Source organism: Danio rerio, chromosome 3 (genome assembly GCF_049306965.1).
Source record: "Danio rerio strain Tuebingen ecotype United States chromosome 3, GRCz12tu, whole genome shotgun sequence".
NCBI lineage: Eukaryota > Metazoa > Chordata > Actinopteri > Cypriniformes > Danionidae > Danio > Danio rerio.
In genome coordinates this window covers 29731610-29750446 of record NC_133178.1, presented here as the reverse complement: position 1 = coordinate 29750446, position 18837 = coordinate 29731610, and the positions used below count along the sequence as shown (strand labels likewise).

At 34.7% G+C, this 18837-nt stretch overlaps 1 protein-coding gene across 1 annotated transcript; it reads left to right on the top strand.

The window, feature by feature from the left end:
- The first annotated feature begins 27 nt into the window (after window positions 1-27).
- On the top strand, window positions 28-18595 carry paqr4a (progestin and adipoQ receptor family member IVa). Its single transcript, NM_001328063.1, has 3 exons — window positions 28-240; window positions 7491-7709; window positions 14029-18595. The coding sequence occupies exons 1-3, from the start codon at window positions 75-77 to the stop codon at window positions 14460-14462; spliced, it is 819 nt and encodes a 272-aa protein (NP_001314992.1). The 5' UTR covers window positions 28-74; the 3' UTR covers window positions 14463-18595.
- The last annotated feature ends 242 nt before the right edge of the window (window positions 18596-18837 follow it).

Below are 18837 nucleotides of genomic sequence, written 5' to 3'. Positions count from 1 at the left end.
CTGTGTTGTACTTGTACGTGTAGATGTATAGGGTAGTTATTTTAGCGTCGTCGTCGTGACTGTTTCTGGTTGCTATGGCATTTTTAAACGGGCCCAGACTGCTGGACTGGGCAAACTCTCCTCCACATTTACAGTTCAACAAATACGTCCTGACTGGTTATAGACCCATCTCCACCGTCCAGGAGTGTATCAAGAGCCTCTTCTATCTGCACAATGAGCTGGGGAATATCTATACACATGGTGAGTGAGTTATTACTTCGGGACAGGAAGCTCACAGTGCCCTCTCTCTTCATGTGCTTATTACATGTCATCAGCTTCATCTTTTTAGGGGTGTGATTTTAAATGAAGTGCATTACTTAAAGAGATAGTTCACCCTTGCCCTTAAGTGGTTCCTGACCTTTATACGACTCCCTTTTCTGTTAAACACAAAATAATGTATTTTGAAGAATGTTGGAAACCACTTATCATTCACTTCCATAGTAAGAAAAACAAGCACTATGAAAGTCAGAGGTTAATGTTCTAGTTAACAACTTTTTTCCAAAATGCCTTCTTTGGGTTCAACAAAAGTTTGAGATTTTGGTGATTTATACCTTTATCATGTCTATTAGAGCTGTCATGTCATACTGGCTGCTTGGGTCTTACCAGTATTTGCATTTGTATTACCCATTCGTAGCTATAGTCTTAACCCTATTTAAATGTTGCTATATCGCCAGAGACAGGAAATGGTCTCTGCTTCCTATTCAAGCTATGTGTTTTGTAAACCACAACTTAGTGGCTTTTAATGAAGCTTCACATTAAGGGTATAGTTTACCCAAAATGAAGAGTGTTATTACATAGTTATTACATATTTATACACAAGTTGGCCAAAAAAAAACAAACTATGGCTTTCCTTTTTAGAACATGGAGAAATGTTAAAACATGCCCTGATCAGTCTTATTCATGTAGTGACATTTTTGCCTCATTCATTAAGCCTTAAAAATTGTGTAAAAACGGGCATGTTTATGCGCGTGGCTGAGAAATTTTTTTTTCTCATTTTGTTGTGTGTTTATTTTTTAATTGAGACAAAACTGCACAGCACATTTTTTTATTACAATCTAAATGTCATCTTCAGCAGCGTGACATCTGGATGTTTTTATAATTAGATATTTCCAAATTAATTTACTAGAATGGGGAAAAGTGTGATTAAATCAGAAGTTTGAGGTATTGAATCTCAGTTTCTTGTGCAATACATGTGCCCGAGTACAAGCATGAGCAAGTTGCTGCTTGCAGTTCAATTAATGAAATGAGCACATAACCTCTAAGTTAAGGTCAAATTGGTAAGAAAAAGGACAAACAAAACAGGTATTTAAAAAAAAAAAGGTTAAATGCAATCGAGCAATTTCATGCAAATGTCAATCTTGCCATAAGTTTTCACCAAAATAGCGAAACTCTAGGTTCTTTGTGTAGGCTTGAACTTTACAGTACTGTAAAAATACTCAACAATGTTTCTGTCAATATTCTCAAACAAATATATGTAATTTAAATACACACAAGTGTCATTTTCACACCTGTCACATCCATAACGGAGAGACATTACATCCATAGCAAAGCTTTTTCTTCATAAATGCAAGAATGCTGAATAAAATATAATTAATCGTTTTTGTTCTACAGAGAGACAACTTTTATCCTTTTGATTAGCATTCATTCTTTATGGTTGTGCAGTTTCATTCACAGAATTTCTACAAAGTATGTTGTAAACTGTAAATCGACAACTTTTTTTAAACACATCTATAACGCATGTTTGTTTTCCTCATTTAAAATCTAAAAGAGTTTACAGATTGATATTTTCCTGCTCTCATAACTTCATGGTTAGTTGTTTTGAAAAATGTAAAAAAAATGTTTTAATGTAATGTTAACATGTACTTTCTCTGTAAAATTATGTTTTGCATTTTTACTTCAAAAGTCACATCCATAATGCTGAAATTTCTCAACCACATCATAATAATATAGTTCTTTTTAGTCCTGTTCCTAAACAGGTTAAAATGTAATCTGTTATTCTTTAATAATGACCTTTAGTCAATTGAACTAATAATTAATTGTTTTGTAAACTGTCAAAATCGACACATTCACTGAAAATCTTCAAATGAATCACTTGCTTATTGAGCAAATTATGTACTTCTCTCATTAAACTGAAAGACTTGAAATATAGGGCATAGAAGTCTTAAGGCCAATTCACACCACACAGACAAACGCCTACAAACAAGTCTGTTGGAGTTTGGATCAGTGTGTTACCCCTGTCGGCATTTGTTGCCATCGGTCAGAGTTTGTTTTACCCCCGACTGAACATGTTTAATCCGCATTTGTTGCATCGTGGACGTCAAAGCAATGTGATATAGGACTGCATGATATTGGAAAAATCTGATATTGCGATATTTTATTTTTCGGCGATATATATACATATACAGTTTCACCAGATGGTTTGAATAGTTAAATTATTATAATTTTTTTACTGGTGAGTCTAATAGTATTTAGGCAGGGTGCGAATTACAGGGGGGTTTGGGGGTATTAAACACTTGATCCCCCCTGAAGGACGGCAAAAACAGGATGTATGGGGGTCAGTCTTTTAATATTGAGAAATAGTTTACTCTGATTTGTATTTTAAATAATAATGTTTTTATAAATATATAAATATTTATATTTCTACAAAAAATATACAAATAATATATTTTCTACTAAAATAATAAAATTATTAAAATATTTGACCTCCCTGTAATAGTTCATACCATTGTAAATACAAAATCGCGCCAGTCAGTCTATCCAATTTTTTATTTATTTAACAGTCTGAAGCTGGCAGATCTTAAGTACAGGCGGACATCGTAAGTGTTCACAAGATGTCAAAAGCTAAAATAGGTGTTTGTATCTACATATAACCTGAAAGTAAAGTCAAATTAGGTGCAGTTTAAATAGTTTGACCTATACAGTAATGTCTGAAATCACATACTTTTGGTCAGAATACATTAAATATCCCTCAAAACTCTGAACACTTAAATACGTTTAATGATAAACTAGATGTAATTACACAGCATGTATTACACAATCTAACCATAAAAGTTTACCCCCTGAACATCAGTGTAAAATTCGCACACTGTATTTAGGTACAGAAATTGAATAATCACAATGAAAAAAAATAAAAAATGCTTTGCTTACTTAAGAGTTTTTTTTTTGTCTCATTTCTTGTTCAAATAACTAATAAATCTTAAAGTAAAACATTTTGTTTTCATTTCAAAGGTAATAAGTCAAAAGTACATTAAACTGTAAACAAGTTAAATCATTTGTTAATAGGTTAAGAAAAATGATCTTGTTTTCGATTTGAAATTTAGATTTTTGGATTAAAAACAAGATAAAAATTCCCAAATAGACACCACCGGTCAAAAGTTTGGGGTCACCATGGCCTTTAAATGTTTTAAAATTATCTTCTCCTTCTCACCTAGGCTGTATTTATTTCATCAAAAATACAGAACAAAATGGAAAATTGTGTAATGTTATTGCACATAAAATAACTGTTCAAATGTAGTTTATCATTTAATGTAATCATTAATTCCAGTGATTTTTAAGATGAATTTTCAGCTTCATTACCTCAGTCTTCAGAGTCACATGGTCCTTCAAAAATCATTCTTATATTATTAATAATAATAATAATAATTATTATTATTATTATTACTACTACTATTATTATTATTAGTAGTAGTAGTATTATTATTAATGGTAATAGTAATAAAAGCAATATTGACTGGACTAATAATTTCATTTGAAAATACATATAATAAGTAATAAATAAATATTTGATCAATAAGTATTTAAAAATTTAAAAATGTTTTTTTACATTTGATAAATGCTGCCCTGATGAACAGACTAATAATAATAACTTTAAAAAAACAGACCCCAAACTTTTGGTCGGACTCGGTAATGTAATTAAAAAAAAAACTCAGACCTAATCTGATAACGGACCAGATAGGCTTCAAGTAAATGTTTTTCTAGCCATGAGATGGATCATATATTTATTTAATGAATGAATGAATGAATGACGTATTGTGTGTGTGGTAATTTTTGGTTCAGCGTGAACATGACAGTAATTTTCATAACATTCTAAACTTATTTGTTTGTGTATGCGGTGTGAATTGGTCTTAAGTGTCCTTTTAGAACCTTGACATATTCAATCACCCCTGTTCATTGAAAAAGACTGGCCTGTTCATTTTTCAGAGCATCTCGTTCGTATGTCTTACAAGATTAAATTTAAAAAGGCTCATTTTGTGTGAACTGCTCCTTTTAATGACTGTACAGCTACACCATGAAGTGCAAAGATCGGCATCTTTGACCAAACTCTCCATCCCACTCTTCTGCTGTGTGCATCACTATATGCTGCAGTTTCCTATACATAATTAATTCTTTGTCAATAACAAAATGGTTGTTTTGTTAAATAATTTGTGCTGTACTTTTGTATTGGAGCTGCAGTACTTACTACTAGATACACTCTAGTGTATTGGTTGCAGAGGAAATATATATGCATATATATATATAAAATCTCAGGCATAAAGGTCAACTCCAAAGGAATTTCTGCTTGTAAATATGTAGGCTTAATTGCAGTTCTGTGTGGAACCATCAAGTTTGGTCATGTGGTTGCCTCCAGGTGCTGTCAAACTACACTTCCCTTCCAAGAATGTTGTTGACTGGTAAAACCTTCTTGGGATTATGTTTAATTGTTTTATGGCGACAAATGGCACATTCACAACAATAAGGAAAAACTGCATCATTCTCAAAGTGACTGTGTGCTTAGTAAGCACTGTGGTTTGGAGTATATTTGAGAGCGTTCTGGCCTTCTGTAGTTACAGTAAGTAAGCAGAAATTAGAGGTTTGAATTGAGCGACACAGCTTAACTTGACCCAAAAGATGACTTTGCTGTATACAATTGCACCTACCTACTTGTCCTTTTCTAATCAGGAATATAGAGGCATTTGTTTTGTGTCTGCATTTTGTGCACTGTTGAAATGGAGTTTGTAACAATTCAAGGAAACTAGTGAAGTAGACTGAAGGATGGTGCTTTCTTTTAGGATTGTTTTTACATAAGGATTTCCATCCTTGCATTTAAAGCCAGCCGAGGTGCATGCTCCTTAAATGTGTTTGCTTTGTGTTGAAGTATTTGTGTTTTACTTTGCATGATACGTATGCACAATCTCATCCCATGTCTGCACGGCATGCTTTGACTGCAACACTTGATGTTGTTCACATATTTCCCATTGTAACATCTGCTGTTTTAAGAAAGATTCAGTCATCGCCAGTCTGACACTTGATGGTGAATATTAATCATTTCTGATCAGTTCATGGTCTAACCACTTTTGCTGATGTCTGTGAGTGTGCGCGTTATTTTTTTTTCTTTCTTTTATGGTCTGTGGTCTCCACTAACTCTGTATTGGCCAAAGATGGGTTATATGATCTGATAGCGGATGTTTGCACAAATTAATTGACACTGACGTTCACTCAGCACAAAAAAATTCACTCAAAAAAGTGGTTATTTTGTGATGTTCTATGAATTATGAGTTATTTTATATTCTTACTGAACACAAAATTAATTCTTTTGAGAAATTTTTTAAAAATTTGTAAAAATTATTTTGTGCTGAGCCAAGGAAAGTGAAATCATACCCGTATTTCTGTACACACGAGTGAGTAAATCACTTTAAACCTCATTATACATTTATATTTGTTTTGACAGTAAAAAAAAAAAAAAATCTGAAAAGTTTTTAGTAAGCGTAAAAAGGGTACTTGCAAGTACTTAAAATACCACCCTCAAAATACAATTTTTTTATTTTTTTATTTTTATTTAATTTATGAGACTATGAGATTATTAATTTAATCCGATCATTAAAAGATGCTACATTTGTGTTCTGGTATTTTGGAAGAAAATCATGTGTAAAAATATCTGTAAAGTTCTATTAGTCAATTATGACAAATATAACTTTGTAGATTTTTAATATTTATAACTTTAGTACTTGTCAAATAAGTAATAATAAATAAAAAATATTAATATAAACAATAAGAGTAGTAGTAGTAGTAGTAATAATTATTAATATTAGTGTGATTTCTGAAGGATCTTGTGACTGGAGTAATGAAGACTCAATAATGAAGCTGAAAATAATTTTTTAAATCACTGGTATAAATTATTACATTTAATGAGACTACTTTTGAACAGTTATTTTATAGAAAAAAATATGTATATTTTTAAATGTATGAAATGTGTATGGGAAATGAGTGTTTTTTTCAGCTTTCTATGTTTTATGTTGAGTTATTTCACTTTAAAGATCATGAAAAGAACTTATTTTTGCCATAGAAGTGACTGAACTTGCACACAGGAGCTGGTAAAAATGCTAATTTTACAAGAAAATTTCAGATGTCCTTTAGAGGTTTTTGCAACTAAACTCTTCATAACAATATAGTGAATAAAGCATTAGTAAATGTTGAACTATGGTTAATAAATTCTGTACAAGTTTCTTAGTTTTTGTTAGTAACTAATTTTGACTAATGTAACATTATTGTAAAAATTTTTTTAAGTGGGAGTTTATGAAAGTAAAACTAATCTCTTTAATTTAAATTTGAATACTTTCCAACCATGAAAGAAAGCAAAGTAATTAAATTCTATGAAATGTTTTAATAAACAACCATACTTTTAATTCAATGGACCTGGAGCATTAAACGCCAGATTTCCATTCTTCATTTTGTCATAATGATTTACCAAAGCATTATTTTTATGTGGCAGAAGCTGGCTTCCACAAGCTACTGCTTTTTAAACTAAAGTTGTGATTTACAGTATTACCTATCAATAATATGTCAGTGAAACATTTCATTTAATGTGCACATTTAAGTACAAACTGTATGTGCCACTCAAACGCATGTACTTTTTTAGGGTATAGGGCATGTTCTCTACCAATAGTGTCAGAGCAAGAGTTAAGCCAACAGAGATAACTCACTCAAAATAGATGTACTAGAAGGCATTGGTGCTTTTACCTGGCCAGGGTAAATCATTTGACGCTGAGGGAATGACAGAGAGAAAAAGCGATTCACAAATAGTCATAAAATTGTTCAGCAGTCGTGCACTTGGAGTCCCTAATATAAAGCCACAGAGTGTCATTCAGCCCTAAAGACATTTAAAGGTCTTTGTTTTAGCTCGTAGTTAGCATTTTGGCAGCTGCTGCTAAAATTAGCCCAGCAAAGCCTGCTGAGACCCTCATTGTACTGGACTGTACCCTGGGCCTCCATAAATCCATGTGTTGTTTAGGCTGCAGCATTCAGCTCAAGGGACACGATAAAACACTGCAGGGCTTGTCTGAGCGTAATGTCCAATAACGACCGTCTCAATCTCTTCACAGGCCCTGCGTGTTTCGACAGCACTTTATGCATCTTCTGTACACAATCACTCTCCTGAGCCTCTTTGTCTGCTTGTTTTCTCTTTCTCCACTCAGGAATTCCTCTGCTCTGCTTCCTGGTGCTGCTCCCGCTCAACATCCCCTGGTCTCAGATCAGCGTGACGTGGCTCGGTGTGGTGCACTTCCTGGCCTGCTTGTCCCCGCAGCTGGGCTCAGTGGTCTACCACCTCTTCATGAACCATGAGGGAGGCGAGCCGGTCTACAAAACCCTGCTCACGCTAGATATGTGCGGAATCTGCATGATCAACACGCTAGGTCAGCATCTCACACTGTATCACTGTCTGATCAATCCCAGCACTCCATCACAATATCTATTAGTGCATCTTTCCGATTTGGTTCCCATGCTGATTCAGGTTCTTCCTCCGGCATCTTACATTTGATCTTTTTGTATTGTTCATGAGGTCAGTGATAAGCATGGGCGGTATAAGATTCTGATGGTATAAGTCTGTGCGGTATGGGCAGAAGAAACCTATCACGATTTTCTTGAACAATATTGTGATTTCAATTTTAATCAGGATTTTGTCACAGACAGACTGAATCTGTGTTTACAGTGTAAATCTGAAACCTATTTAAAAAGAAAGACATTCAGATTTTCATCAAAGACCTGTAACATGTCTCTAAAACAGACACAAAATAAAATTGCATAGTAAAGCTGTAACACATTAGCCCCTTTCACACATACAGACCTTTCCGGAAAATTGCCGGCAATTTTCCGGAAAGGTTGTATGTGTGAACAGGTCCTTTTTGAAAATACCGGTAAAATCGTTCTGGCTATTTTCCGGAAAGAGAAGTTGTAACATTACCGGCAATTTGCTGGAATGCTGCGCTGTGTGAATGCAGAAGGAAGATTACCGTAATAAGCGCGTGCACGTCTAGAACGTGCTGACGTGAGACGTCTGCTTTAGCCAATCACAACAGTCAGACGCATTTACGTCTGCGCGGTTTGTGAGAATAAAAACCTTTGAATATTTTTCCAGACACATTTAGCTGCTAGAAGTTAGTCAGATCACATTTATATGTTCTTCTTTATGCCAACTGTGTAAATAATCATCGATGAGATGCTTATGATAAGCCGTTGTTTGTTTACCTTCAAGCTTTGCGTGTGCCTGTGAAACAGCATGTGAGCGCCTGCACACGCACATATTATGAACATCTCGACATGAGAAAGTGATCCTGCGAAAGTTGTTCACAATATTGATCATCCACAGAGTTTGTAATTTAGTCAAATGTTTACAAATACAAGCGCAGCCGTTTAAAGCTCATTTGTGGTGAATGATGTCAGAATTTACCGGTATTTTGCGATGGATGTGTGAATGCTCTTTTCCGGAAAATTTCCGTAATGTCCTCGCCTGTGTGAACAGCGCTTTTTTGAATATACCGGTAAAGTCGTTCCGGAAATTTTCCAGATATTTACCGGTGTCACTGTGTGAAAGGGGCTATCGTCTCTAGAGCAGCACTATGACAAAACAAATGTGTTTGTATGAACGCGCGCTATCAAACTCAAGTAAAGCCTGATTTATACTTACAGGATATTCAGTCTTATTCAGTCAGATTTAGAAATCGCGCATGTCCAAATTGCTATTTCAATACAATGTATAAAATGTACAAATGTATAAAAATATATTTTGGAATTAATTAAAGCTATTGAAAACAAGGATTGAGTCGAAGAAAAGGAAAAGTGCAAGTGATAGACTCATATTAGCAATTGTATGAATTTTTTTTAGGGTGAAATATTAACACATATTAGACTACTCAATTCAAGTGGAATTAATAAATACAGTTCGAATTGTTGCCTGACTAGTAGTATATTTATCATTTTGGAATAAAGTGTGAACTAAATTACAGGCAAATTTATATTCTGTGAACACAAGAGAACTAACCGAGTTAGTGGCGCCATCTAGTGGCGGTGTGGGGATCTGTCCAGACATCGAGGTACAAAGTATAAACCTATTAAATATTACTTTGGTCACTATTAAACAACTAACTCATGAAACAAAAAATAAAACTTAAATTGTGTGGCCAACATCAAATATTTATATTATAGAATATTATTATTGTTTTTATTTTTTAGAATTATTATTATTATTCTTGTTGCAGATTTGATGAATCCCTTACCCAAAGAGCACCGACCATACATTTGAACCCCAGAGCGCTTTTTGTTTTGTTTTTTCTGAAACACACATATACACACACACACACACACACATATATATATATATATATATATATATATATGTGTGTGTGTGTGTGTGTGTGTGTGTGTGTGTGTGTGTGTGTGTGTGTGTGTGTGTGTGTGTGTTGGGGGCACAGTCTCGTCTTCCTTTTTTTTTGTCCTCGGTTGATCACATGCCTGAAACATGTCAGGCTAAATAATTAAAATAAGTCATTGACCTCTGCTATCTTCATTAGTTTTAAAACACAGATTTCTTTAAACCTTTAAAAGGCTTCTTTATCTAACTTTTCTTTGGATATGAAGTAAGCCACTGCACTGTTCAGGTCTATAGCAGGCGTGGATGTTGGTGTAAAAGTGATTTGTTTTTCAGATGTTTTCTGAATCATGGGCTTTTGATGTGGAGGGCCCTTTTCTGCTGAAGATACTGTTGCCCTAAAAACCTCAATAAAATTGTTGTAAAAAAAAAAAAAAACATAGGAACGGTATAACAAAAAAAAATTGAGGTTTTAACTTAACTTTGACCCATCGTCACATGCCTAGTCAGTGAAGTGACATCAGGTCACATTTAATTGTGATCACTTTACCTGCCGGCTGTGTACTGTTGCATTTAAAGACAATGAATGAGTAATTGGACTTATTCTCGCTTATCAGCGTCTATAGCCTTGGTTCAAGCTGTTGCAACATTTAACTAAAGCAGAAGGGTTGCTGAAGAAAATGTTGTAACACAGAGGAAATAAAGAAGCGAAGAGAGAACAAAGGAGACATGAAGTGCTTTACAACAAGAGTTTTTTCTCTGTTGTCACATGAAAAGCAGCAGTGACAAAGCTGTTGCTCAGCACTTCCACTATATCTTGTTCATCTTTAGATTTGAAAGTGCCTTTACTTTTTTAAAATTATATTGTTGGAAGTCAAAAGTTTTTATTTTTTTAAGCCATTTAGAGCCATTTGATTTACTTTAAATTATGCTTGAAGAGGAAGAAATGGTTTTCAGGACTGCATTGATTACATAATGAAAAGTTAGTTAAGCTACTGTTTTGATACTATAGTTTTTGAATATAACCTGTGCAATTCATGAAATTATTCTTGTAAGAATGGTCATAATTTGTATGGTTAATTGTAAGTTAGTTAGACAACCATCTACAGCCAATAGATTTAAATGTCCTTCACAAATGATACTTTAAAGGTATATGATTTTAAAAAACAAAAATGTTATTCCTTGTCAATTATATTTACTATTATTATTATTGTTTTTATTTTAAGAAGGTAGAGTCAGCCTGTAGTTTACAATAAACTAAAAGAAAGATATCCTGCCAGAACTGAAACATTCTCTCTCAATAATTTCTTTTATTTAGCAGTTCTGTGCATTAGGATGTTTTATTTTATATTGCTATTTAGTTCATGTTTATTCATATACATGGGGTGTCATGTAGTTTTTCTTTATAAACCTTTATAAAGTATGAATTGACATGATTTATGTGGACTTCGGTGTTTCTAACTTTTTTCGTTTGGTCATTTATACAGGTTGATACATTATCAACCTGCTTATATCACGCTGTACAAGACATCTAATAAGCCTTAAATAAAATTCTAAAGTTTGATCTAAAAAGCCATCCAGAAATTAAATCACGTTTTTAACAGTACATTTCTTGCAACCACAACATCTATTTTGTATAGTGTACAGAGGGAAGCAGGTGTTAAATGTGCTAGATATTTATCTATGATTAAATTATGTACATATTATGCCACCCAATCACTACATGAATTTCAAAGCCATCAGAACGTGCGTTTCATACAACGTAAGCTGTATGAGACTGGAACACTTCCAAATTAAAATGGTGCTCTGCAGAAAGCTTGTGATCAAGGTTGTTTGTGCTTTGATTTGCAGCAGACGAATCTATAAAATAAAATCAGGAAAATTCAGAAAATTTGTTATGTGCAATAACAATGGAATGACACAAGGAGAAACCACTGAACTACTGAAATTTATTTAATACTTTGTATAAAAGGCTTTTTTATATAAAGACAGCTTCAAGATGCCTCCTGTGTGAAATGGACAATAGATTGTTCAATACTTTATCCCTGAGTCATTTTATGTTGTTACACATCACTTCATTTTTAAACAAATTAGTTTTGTTTTCTTGGTATGTATCAATTACTTGGTTGCTACTGACATCTGGTGAAAGTCTCAAGTGAACGGCACCTATTTCTGAAAAAATGGTGACATGTTCAGTTCCTATTTTGTATGTACCCTAAAGGTCAAAAATTTGGGGTCTTTTTTTTCTTTTTTTTTTTTTCAAAAAGGCAACATTTATTAAATGTAAATAAAGTTAAATTGCTAAATACTTACTAAATATTTATTTATTTATTACTTATCGTATGTATTTTCTAATCAAATTTTATTATTACCAATAATAATAATAATAATAATAATAATAATAATAATAATAATAATAATAATAATTAATATTAGAGGGATTTCTGAAGGATCATGTCACTCTGAACACTGGAGTAATGAAGCTGAAAATTCAGCAGTGATCTTTAAAATCACTGGATTAAATCATTAAATTAAACAATAAACTAATTTTTAACAGTTATTTTATAGTGCAATAACATTTCACAATTTTACAATACTGTACTGTACTGTATTTTTCATGCAGCCTTGGTGAGCAGGATAGGTTTATGTTAAAACATTTAAAAATCCTACAGACCCCAAACTTTTGACCAGTAGTGTATGTGTTTATCATATATAATAATTATTATATCATTTATTTATATAGTAGTCAACATTAGAAGTGGATAAAAAAAGTGTTTCAAAATTGTCTTAAGACGAGAATGGCTATTCTTCAATAGTTTTGTCGATATTAACACTCAACACTTTTTTCTTTTGAACTTGCCTTCCTCTGTATCTTGCACTCTCTCATTGGCAATAATTTATCTGCATCTTGTCAGTATATTTGCCAATTAAAAAGCAAGACTCAGGTGTCAAACAGTCTCCTAAATATTTCTTTTTCTAAATATTTTTGAGGCACTTCAGATCGTGTCTATGATAACCAGCGGTGAAAAGAGTACCGAAATGTCATACTCAAGTAAAAGTACCACTATTTGCCTAAAAAATATGGTGCAAGTTGGGTAAAATTATCTGCTGTAAATATTACTCAAAATATGAGTAAAAAGTAGCCCTTTCAAAAGTACTCATGAGTAGAGAGTAGCGAGTATTATGCTGTAAAAAGCTGATGCATTTAAATGTAATTTGTGGATGTGTTTAAACGTAACATTCTGTAGTATATTTAGTTATTGCCTAGCAGCCACACAATGTCCTAAGATGTTAATATTAAATTATATTTAGGTTGTGACGTCAGGTGACCAAAATTCAATGTCTAATCAGCGTCTAAGGACAACGTTAATTTGACTTTAAATAATGACGTTAATATTTGGTTGATTTTAATTTGTGTTAGAAAGTGACCAATATTCAACGTTGAGTCAACAACTTAAACCAATGTCATATTGACGTCGAATACTGACATTTATTCATCAGGTATGGTAACTAAAATCTAATGTCTGATAGACGTCATAGTGGTAACGTCCACACTACGTCAAGCTGTAACATCTACACATGGGACGATAACCGTTTTCAAGGTATACCGCGTTTTGAAAAGTCAAGGTTTTAAAACCTGCTAAGTTTTCTGTAATACCGTTCCTAAGATATGTAAGATTTTTCATTTACTTTTTTTTGTTTGTTTTTAGGACAACAGTATCTCCAGCACAAAAGATATCCAAATATGCCGTTTTAGATTGTAATGTAATCTCTGTTTTTGAAACTAATGAAGACAGCAGAAGTCAATGATTTAATTTCATTATGTTGCCTGACGTGTTTACTGCTCCAAAATATTTTAAATCTTTCAAAAAATAAAATATAGTGTTTTCAAAGGGGATTTTTTTTTGTTTGTTTTTTACTCAGACATTTAAAAAGAGTATATTTTTAAGCAGTAATTGTGAAACCGTGATATTTTTATCCAAGGTTATCATACCGTCCGAATCATATAACGGCCCATGCCTAGTAACATCATTAGATTGTTAATATTTGGTTGATTTTAGATTGGACGTTAGACACTGACATCGGCCTGACATTGTATTGAAGTGAAAGTAAACATTTTTAAAACTATATTGAAAATTACTATTCCTGAGAAAAACTACTCAATTACAGTAGTTTGAGTATTTGTAATTTGTTACTTTAAGCCACTGATGATAACTCACCATGGGATTAACTCTAACTCATGAACAACCATTCGTTTGCTTTTGATTTTTGGCTTTTGTCAGCGACCTAAAATCATGTAGTGGTATATATCCAGCATCATATAACAAGAGCTTTTTGTCGTAGTAACACTGTGTTTGCTCTTACAGGAGCTCTGCCCATTGTGTACAGCACTCTTCTCTGCTACCCCTTCACACGCACAGTGGCTCTGTTGATGTACATCCTGCTATCCAGTTACGCCATCTACTGTGCCATCACAGCACGCAGCAGAGTGCGGCGTCTGCGTTCCTTCGCCTGGCAAGCCCTTTTCCGCTTCTCCTTTTTCCTCCTGCGCTGGGTAGGTGTGGGCGGAGGGAGTCCCACCTCACTGCGTCACTTTCTCACCATGGATGCACTAGCGGTGTTGGGTGGGGTCATCAATATCACCCGAATCCCCGAACGCTTCCGGCCAGGCCTCTTTGACTACTGGTGCAACAGCCATCAGATCATGCATGTGCTGGTGGTGGTCTCCATACTGTACCTACACTGGGGGGTGCTGGACGATTTACTGTGGATAAACACCTATCACTGTCCCTCAGACTGACGGTGGCCCCTGCTAGTCTGGATTCGTGGGTAATAGGGCGCGAGGACCTCTTTTAGTAATGAGATGTTTGGGAATGCAGCGTTAATTGGGCAAGGAATGGTTGGGGTTGGGGGGAGGCTGTTGTGCTTTGTATATAAATGTGTGCACGAGAAGTCCATAAGAAGTGTTTTAAATGTTTTTTTAGGAGACACCAGTGCCAGCTTCGACACACATGCTTGTTTGTGCCGTCAGTAGCCAGAATGTACATATCTGTGTTTGCATAAACATTGTCTGTGCATGGCACTGTTTAGACCTACTAGCCCAAAAAATGCCAGATTTATTTTTTTTTTGGTTCAAGATCTACACAATCTACAGGAATACACACACACACATATATGCACACACATAGGGTCTGACATTATTGGATGTCATATATTCACCAGCGTTTAAAGCATTTATTAAAAAGCCTCTAAATTTAGTTTTCGCTATATAAAGACAGACAGAATCGAGCCCGTAGATAATTGGCTCTCGAAAAGCAAGATGTAACATATCACATTATCAAAAACTCTGCTCAAAATAGCATGGCTTTCATGACAACTAATTACAGTTTGTCTCTATTTCTCAATTTTCGCTGGTGACACCAACAAAATCGCCGGTGCAGAAATGACGTATGCACCTCGAACTTACTCTATTGCAGACTATGCAGCATATCAGATGTTACATCAATGCGAACACTACAATACACACTACACACACACTCTCACAAAATGTACTGTATGCCCGAACTCACAGCAACATTTACTGGAAATACTTGAGTTGATTTTACTTGTTTTATCACTTTTTTGTGTGTCATTTCCCTGTTCAGGTCCATATATTCACAATCGTAAGGTTGAAAGGGTCATTCCTTGGTTTGTTGCCTTGCTGTTTTTATGTTTACTGAGTGATTAAAGTTGCTGAGAGGGCGCTTTAGGGTTTGAGTGCCCTTGGTGGCTTTGATCGTGTTTGATAGCATCTAAGGGGCATTTGGTTAATGCCGTTTTTTTTTGCAGGAGCATGATTTTAATAATGCCTTGGGAAACATTTACCGTTACCTGCAATAGATATTTCCTCTGCTCTGCTGCTAAACAGTCCATTCAAGCTTGTACACTCGTGGTTTTTAATATCCTAATCTGTAGTTTGGAAGATTGAATTTTGTACAGCTCTAAATTAGATTTCATTTCTTCCTGACCTTTAACCTCAATTATCCATGTAACCTTGGGTTTAAGACGAGGAATATTATTTTCTTGATGGTGTGCTGTTTGCACGAAGGCTTTAATTCTCTGCTGGCTCTCCTCCACTACTGTACACCTGATGTTCCCGCTCATCAGATGTGGCAGAGGAACATTGGACTCCAGAATGGAGCTGTATTACACTATGAATTCCTAAAGGATGACTAAGGGAATATTGGTACGGCTTACTTGTGCCAAACTAATGCTATATATATATGGTTCTTATTTGTAAGAAACGTCAAGACTTAATAAGTTGTCCATGTTCTTCGATGGTCCATGTCCTTGAAATGCAATTTTATCTACTTTCTTTACCGGGTACAGACCAAATTTTCTGCCTGCACAGATGATGCACTTGTAACAGCACAGAAGTAAAGGGTGAAACAAAAGTGTTCACCAGGTAATCCTATGCATGTGTTGAACACATCCATTCATGCTCATCTGTGGCTGAGAATATTTTAAAGGCTGTGCAGAGCAAATTAAGCATTAAATCCTGAGAAATTGGATGAAGTTAATGCACAGGATGTATATATTTTTCATTATGTACCCTCTAATTTCAGATAAGTTGCCAAAAGACTAAAGCTAAACAGTCTCCTACTTTAGAAAGTCAAATTCAAAAGGTCAATTCACACTTCATTGGGTTTTGTAGGATTAGTCGATGTGTGTTTGCATCTGTCAGAGCTCGTTTTCGTTAGTTGAACATGCTGAATTGGTGTTTGTCGGGTCATAGATTGTCTGAACAGTGATGTGCATCATCTGGCGATTGTCTGCGTTGGTCTGCATTTGTTGGTGCAGTGTGAATTGGCCTAAATAAATCACTTCCTCTGGCTGATTGCACTATGGAAACGTTGACATTGTTCCAAATGTGCAGTATTAAGGAACCTTATTTTTTTTTTGCACATTTGGATTTATCTTGGCACATTTATGCGCTACTATGTGAAACAAACCAAGGATGACTCTTTTTACCCTTGCAACCTCTATAGCTTGTGACAAACAAATGACACAATGTGATAGATTGGGAGACACTATCGCAATGTAGCTCTCAGAATGAACATCAGTGAGGTCATTTCAGTTCTCTTGACATTATATTTAAGATGTTGTTGAAAATGTTTGAATTTTTTTGTTTTTTGAGTGCATCTACTACTGTTTTTATTTTATTATTATTATTATTATTATTTTTAACCAGTTGGGGATCACATATCTTTACACAACCACAGCACTCTGATAATCCTATAGCAGAAGTCAGACCTATTAGTGTAGAACCAGTGCATGTTAGGTAGAATGTTGCTCCGATATATCTGACAAACTCAAATATACTCTATGCCAAATTAGCTGTTTTGGGGCCTCAGGTGTCACACACAGCAGTCCCGATCCTAGCAGCCACAAATACAGTCCCTCACCTTTAATGCTATTAATTGACAGCTCTGAAATGAAGCGGTGCATGTAAATACCAGTAAAGCAATCCCCTGAAAACACAACGTACGATTTGTAATGCTTGCGCAATGCAACCACTGACGTGTGCTTAATGTGCAGTAACAAAGCTAATGCTTCAAAGCACGTCTGTCTATAGAAAGGGAATGAAATCAGGAGGGCAGCCCAGAGGCAATACAACCATATCAAGTAATTAACTGCACTGTTTATTTTTTTACCAAAAGGGCTTTGGATCAAAGTGAAAAACCAATTAGAAGTCCATATGGGTAAGGTAAATACCTATATGTAGACTGTATATGCATAAAATGCAAGCGGCATACATACTGACATTTTTATATATTCATATTAATATATAAAGCAACAACGTTCTAAGAGAATATATTGAATGTTTATGTATTTCATCTCAGAGGGGGCGACACTTGATACGAATTGTCCGATTTCAAAAACAGCAGCGATTTGATCATCCTGTAACAGTAAAAAGCTCAAATTGTGACACCACAATGAACGGCCTTGAGGGGAGCTAACAATGCTGTTGCATTATTTAGTAGGGTTAATGTCATAATGATATGTCTGTACTACTATGATGTCATAACGTCAACACGGTCTTTGGTTTTTAAACAGTTTAGAAGCGATTATAACAGTTCGGTTGGCAAAATCTCATTTTTTTACGTTAGAAAAGGTAAGGAGAGGCTGCAATACAGTTGTTTTGGGTTGAAAAAAACTAAAAAACGGGGGTCCTGATATGTTATTACCTCTGAAACCCACTGGATAACTATGCATAATTGAAATATGTACATATATATACATACGCAAACATGTTTGTACATGTGAATTCCAAAAAAAAAACGATGTTTCACCAGTCCTGAAAAGAAAGATCTGTGTATTCACACTAACATGTTTAGCTCAGACCATGCCATCCTGGGGTTTCCTCTTCTCAGGGTGCCCTGTCAGTGCTCACTTGTATTGAGTGACCTCAACTACTGATTTCGGGCCAGTTTTTCTTTTCATCCTGTCATGTCTTTTTTGCTTGTTCTGGTTGAGATCGAAGACTGAAAAACCAGTGATGCCAGTGGTGTGTTTTTAAAGGGCAAAGGTCACGATGGCTTTTATCAGTCATCAGGCATTTGGACCATGCATCTTTCTTGATGCGTATTGCCTTTGATGGGCCGAATGTGTCCATAAATGCTGATCAAGAATGTGTTTATTCATGTAGTTAGTTAGGTGATGTGAGAATGTGCAGAGCATGTTACATCGAGCCCTAAAGGAAGTGGATTGCATCAGAACCCACGTTTTTGGAGGTGGAACGAGGATGATGTTCTCATGGATGATGTTCTCCTGTCTGTATATTCTAACGTCCTGTGGTTGAAAAAAAAAAAGAAAATAATGACATGATGTATGAAACTATAATACCTTTTTTTTCTTAGTATGCAGGTGCTGGATAGCCTGTTACTGATAATTTAAAAACGACTCCTCATTAGTTACATTTCGCATTATTATGATAATGGAAATATTGTTATTACTATTATACTGAAATGGATTACCACTATTAATGATAATCTTAATTTAAGTACAGAGGCTGAGAAGCTAATGCACATAGGAAGGCAGGAGGTCTCTGAAAGATCTGTCTTGTTTCTGTTTGTTTTTTTCACTCTTTGCTTGAATGTTTCTTTTGAATTTGATTGTCGTGTGGCACCATCTGG

What these genes read in the sequence shown, in the direction of transcription:
- paqr4a (NM_001328063.1), top strand. Translation starts at nt 75, where the DNA reads ATGGCATTTTTAAACGGGCCCAGACTGCTGGACTGGGCAAACTCTCCT. An exon ending in GGGGAATATCTATACACATG is followed by an intron (nt 241 to 7,490) that starts GTGAGTGAGTTA and finishes TTCTCCACTCAG; the next exon opens with GAATTCCTCTGCTCTGCTTC. An exon ending in CTGCATGATCAACACGCTAG is followed by an intron (nt 7,710 to 14,028) that starts GTCAGCATCTCA and finishes TTGCTCTTACAG; the next exon opens with GAGCTCTGCCCATTGTGTAC.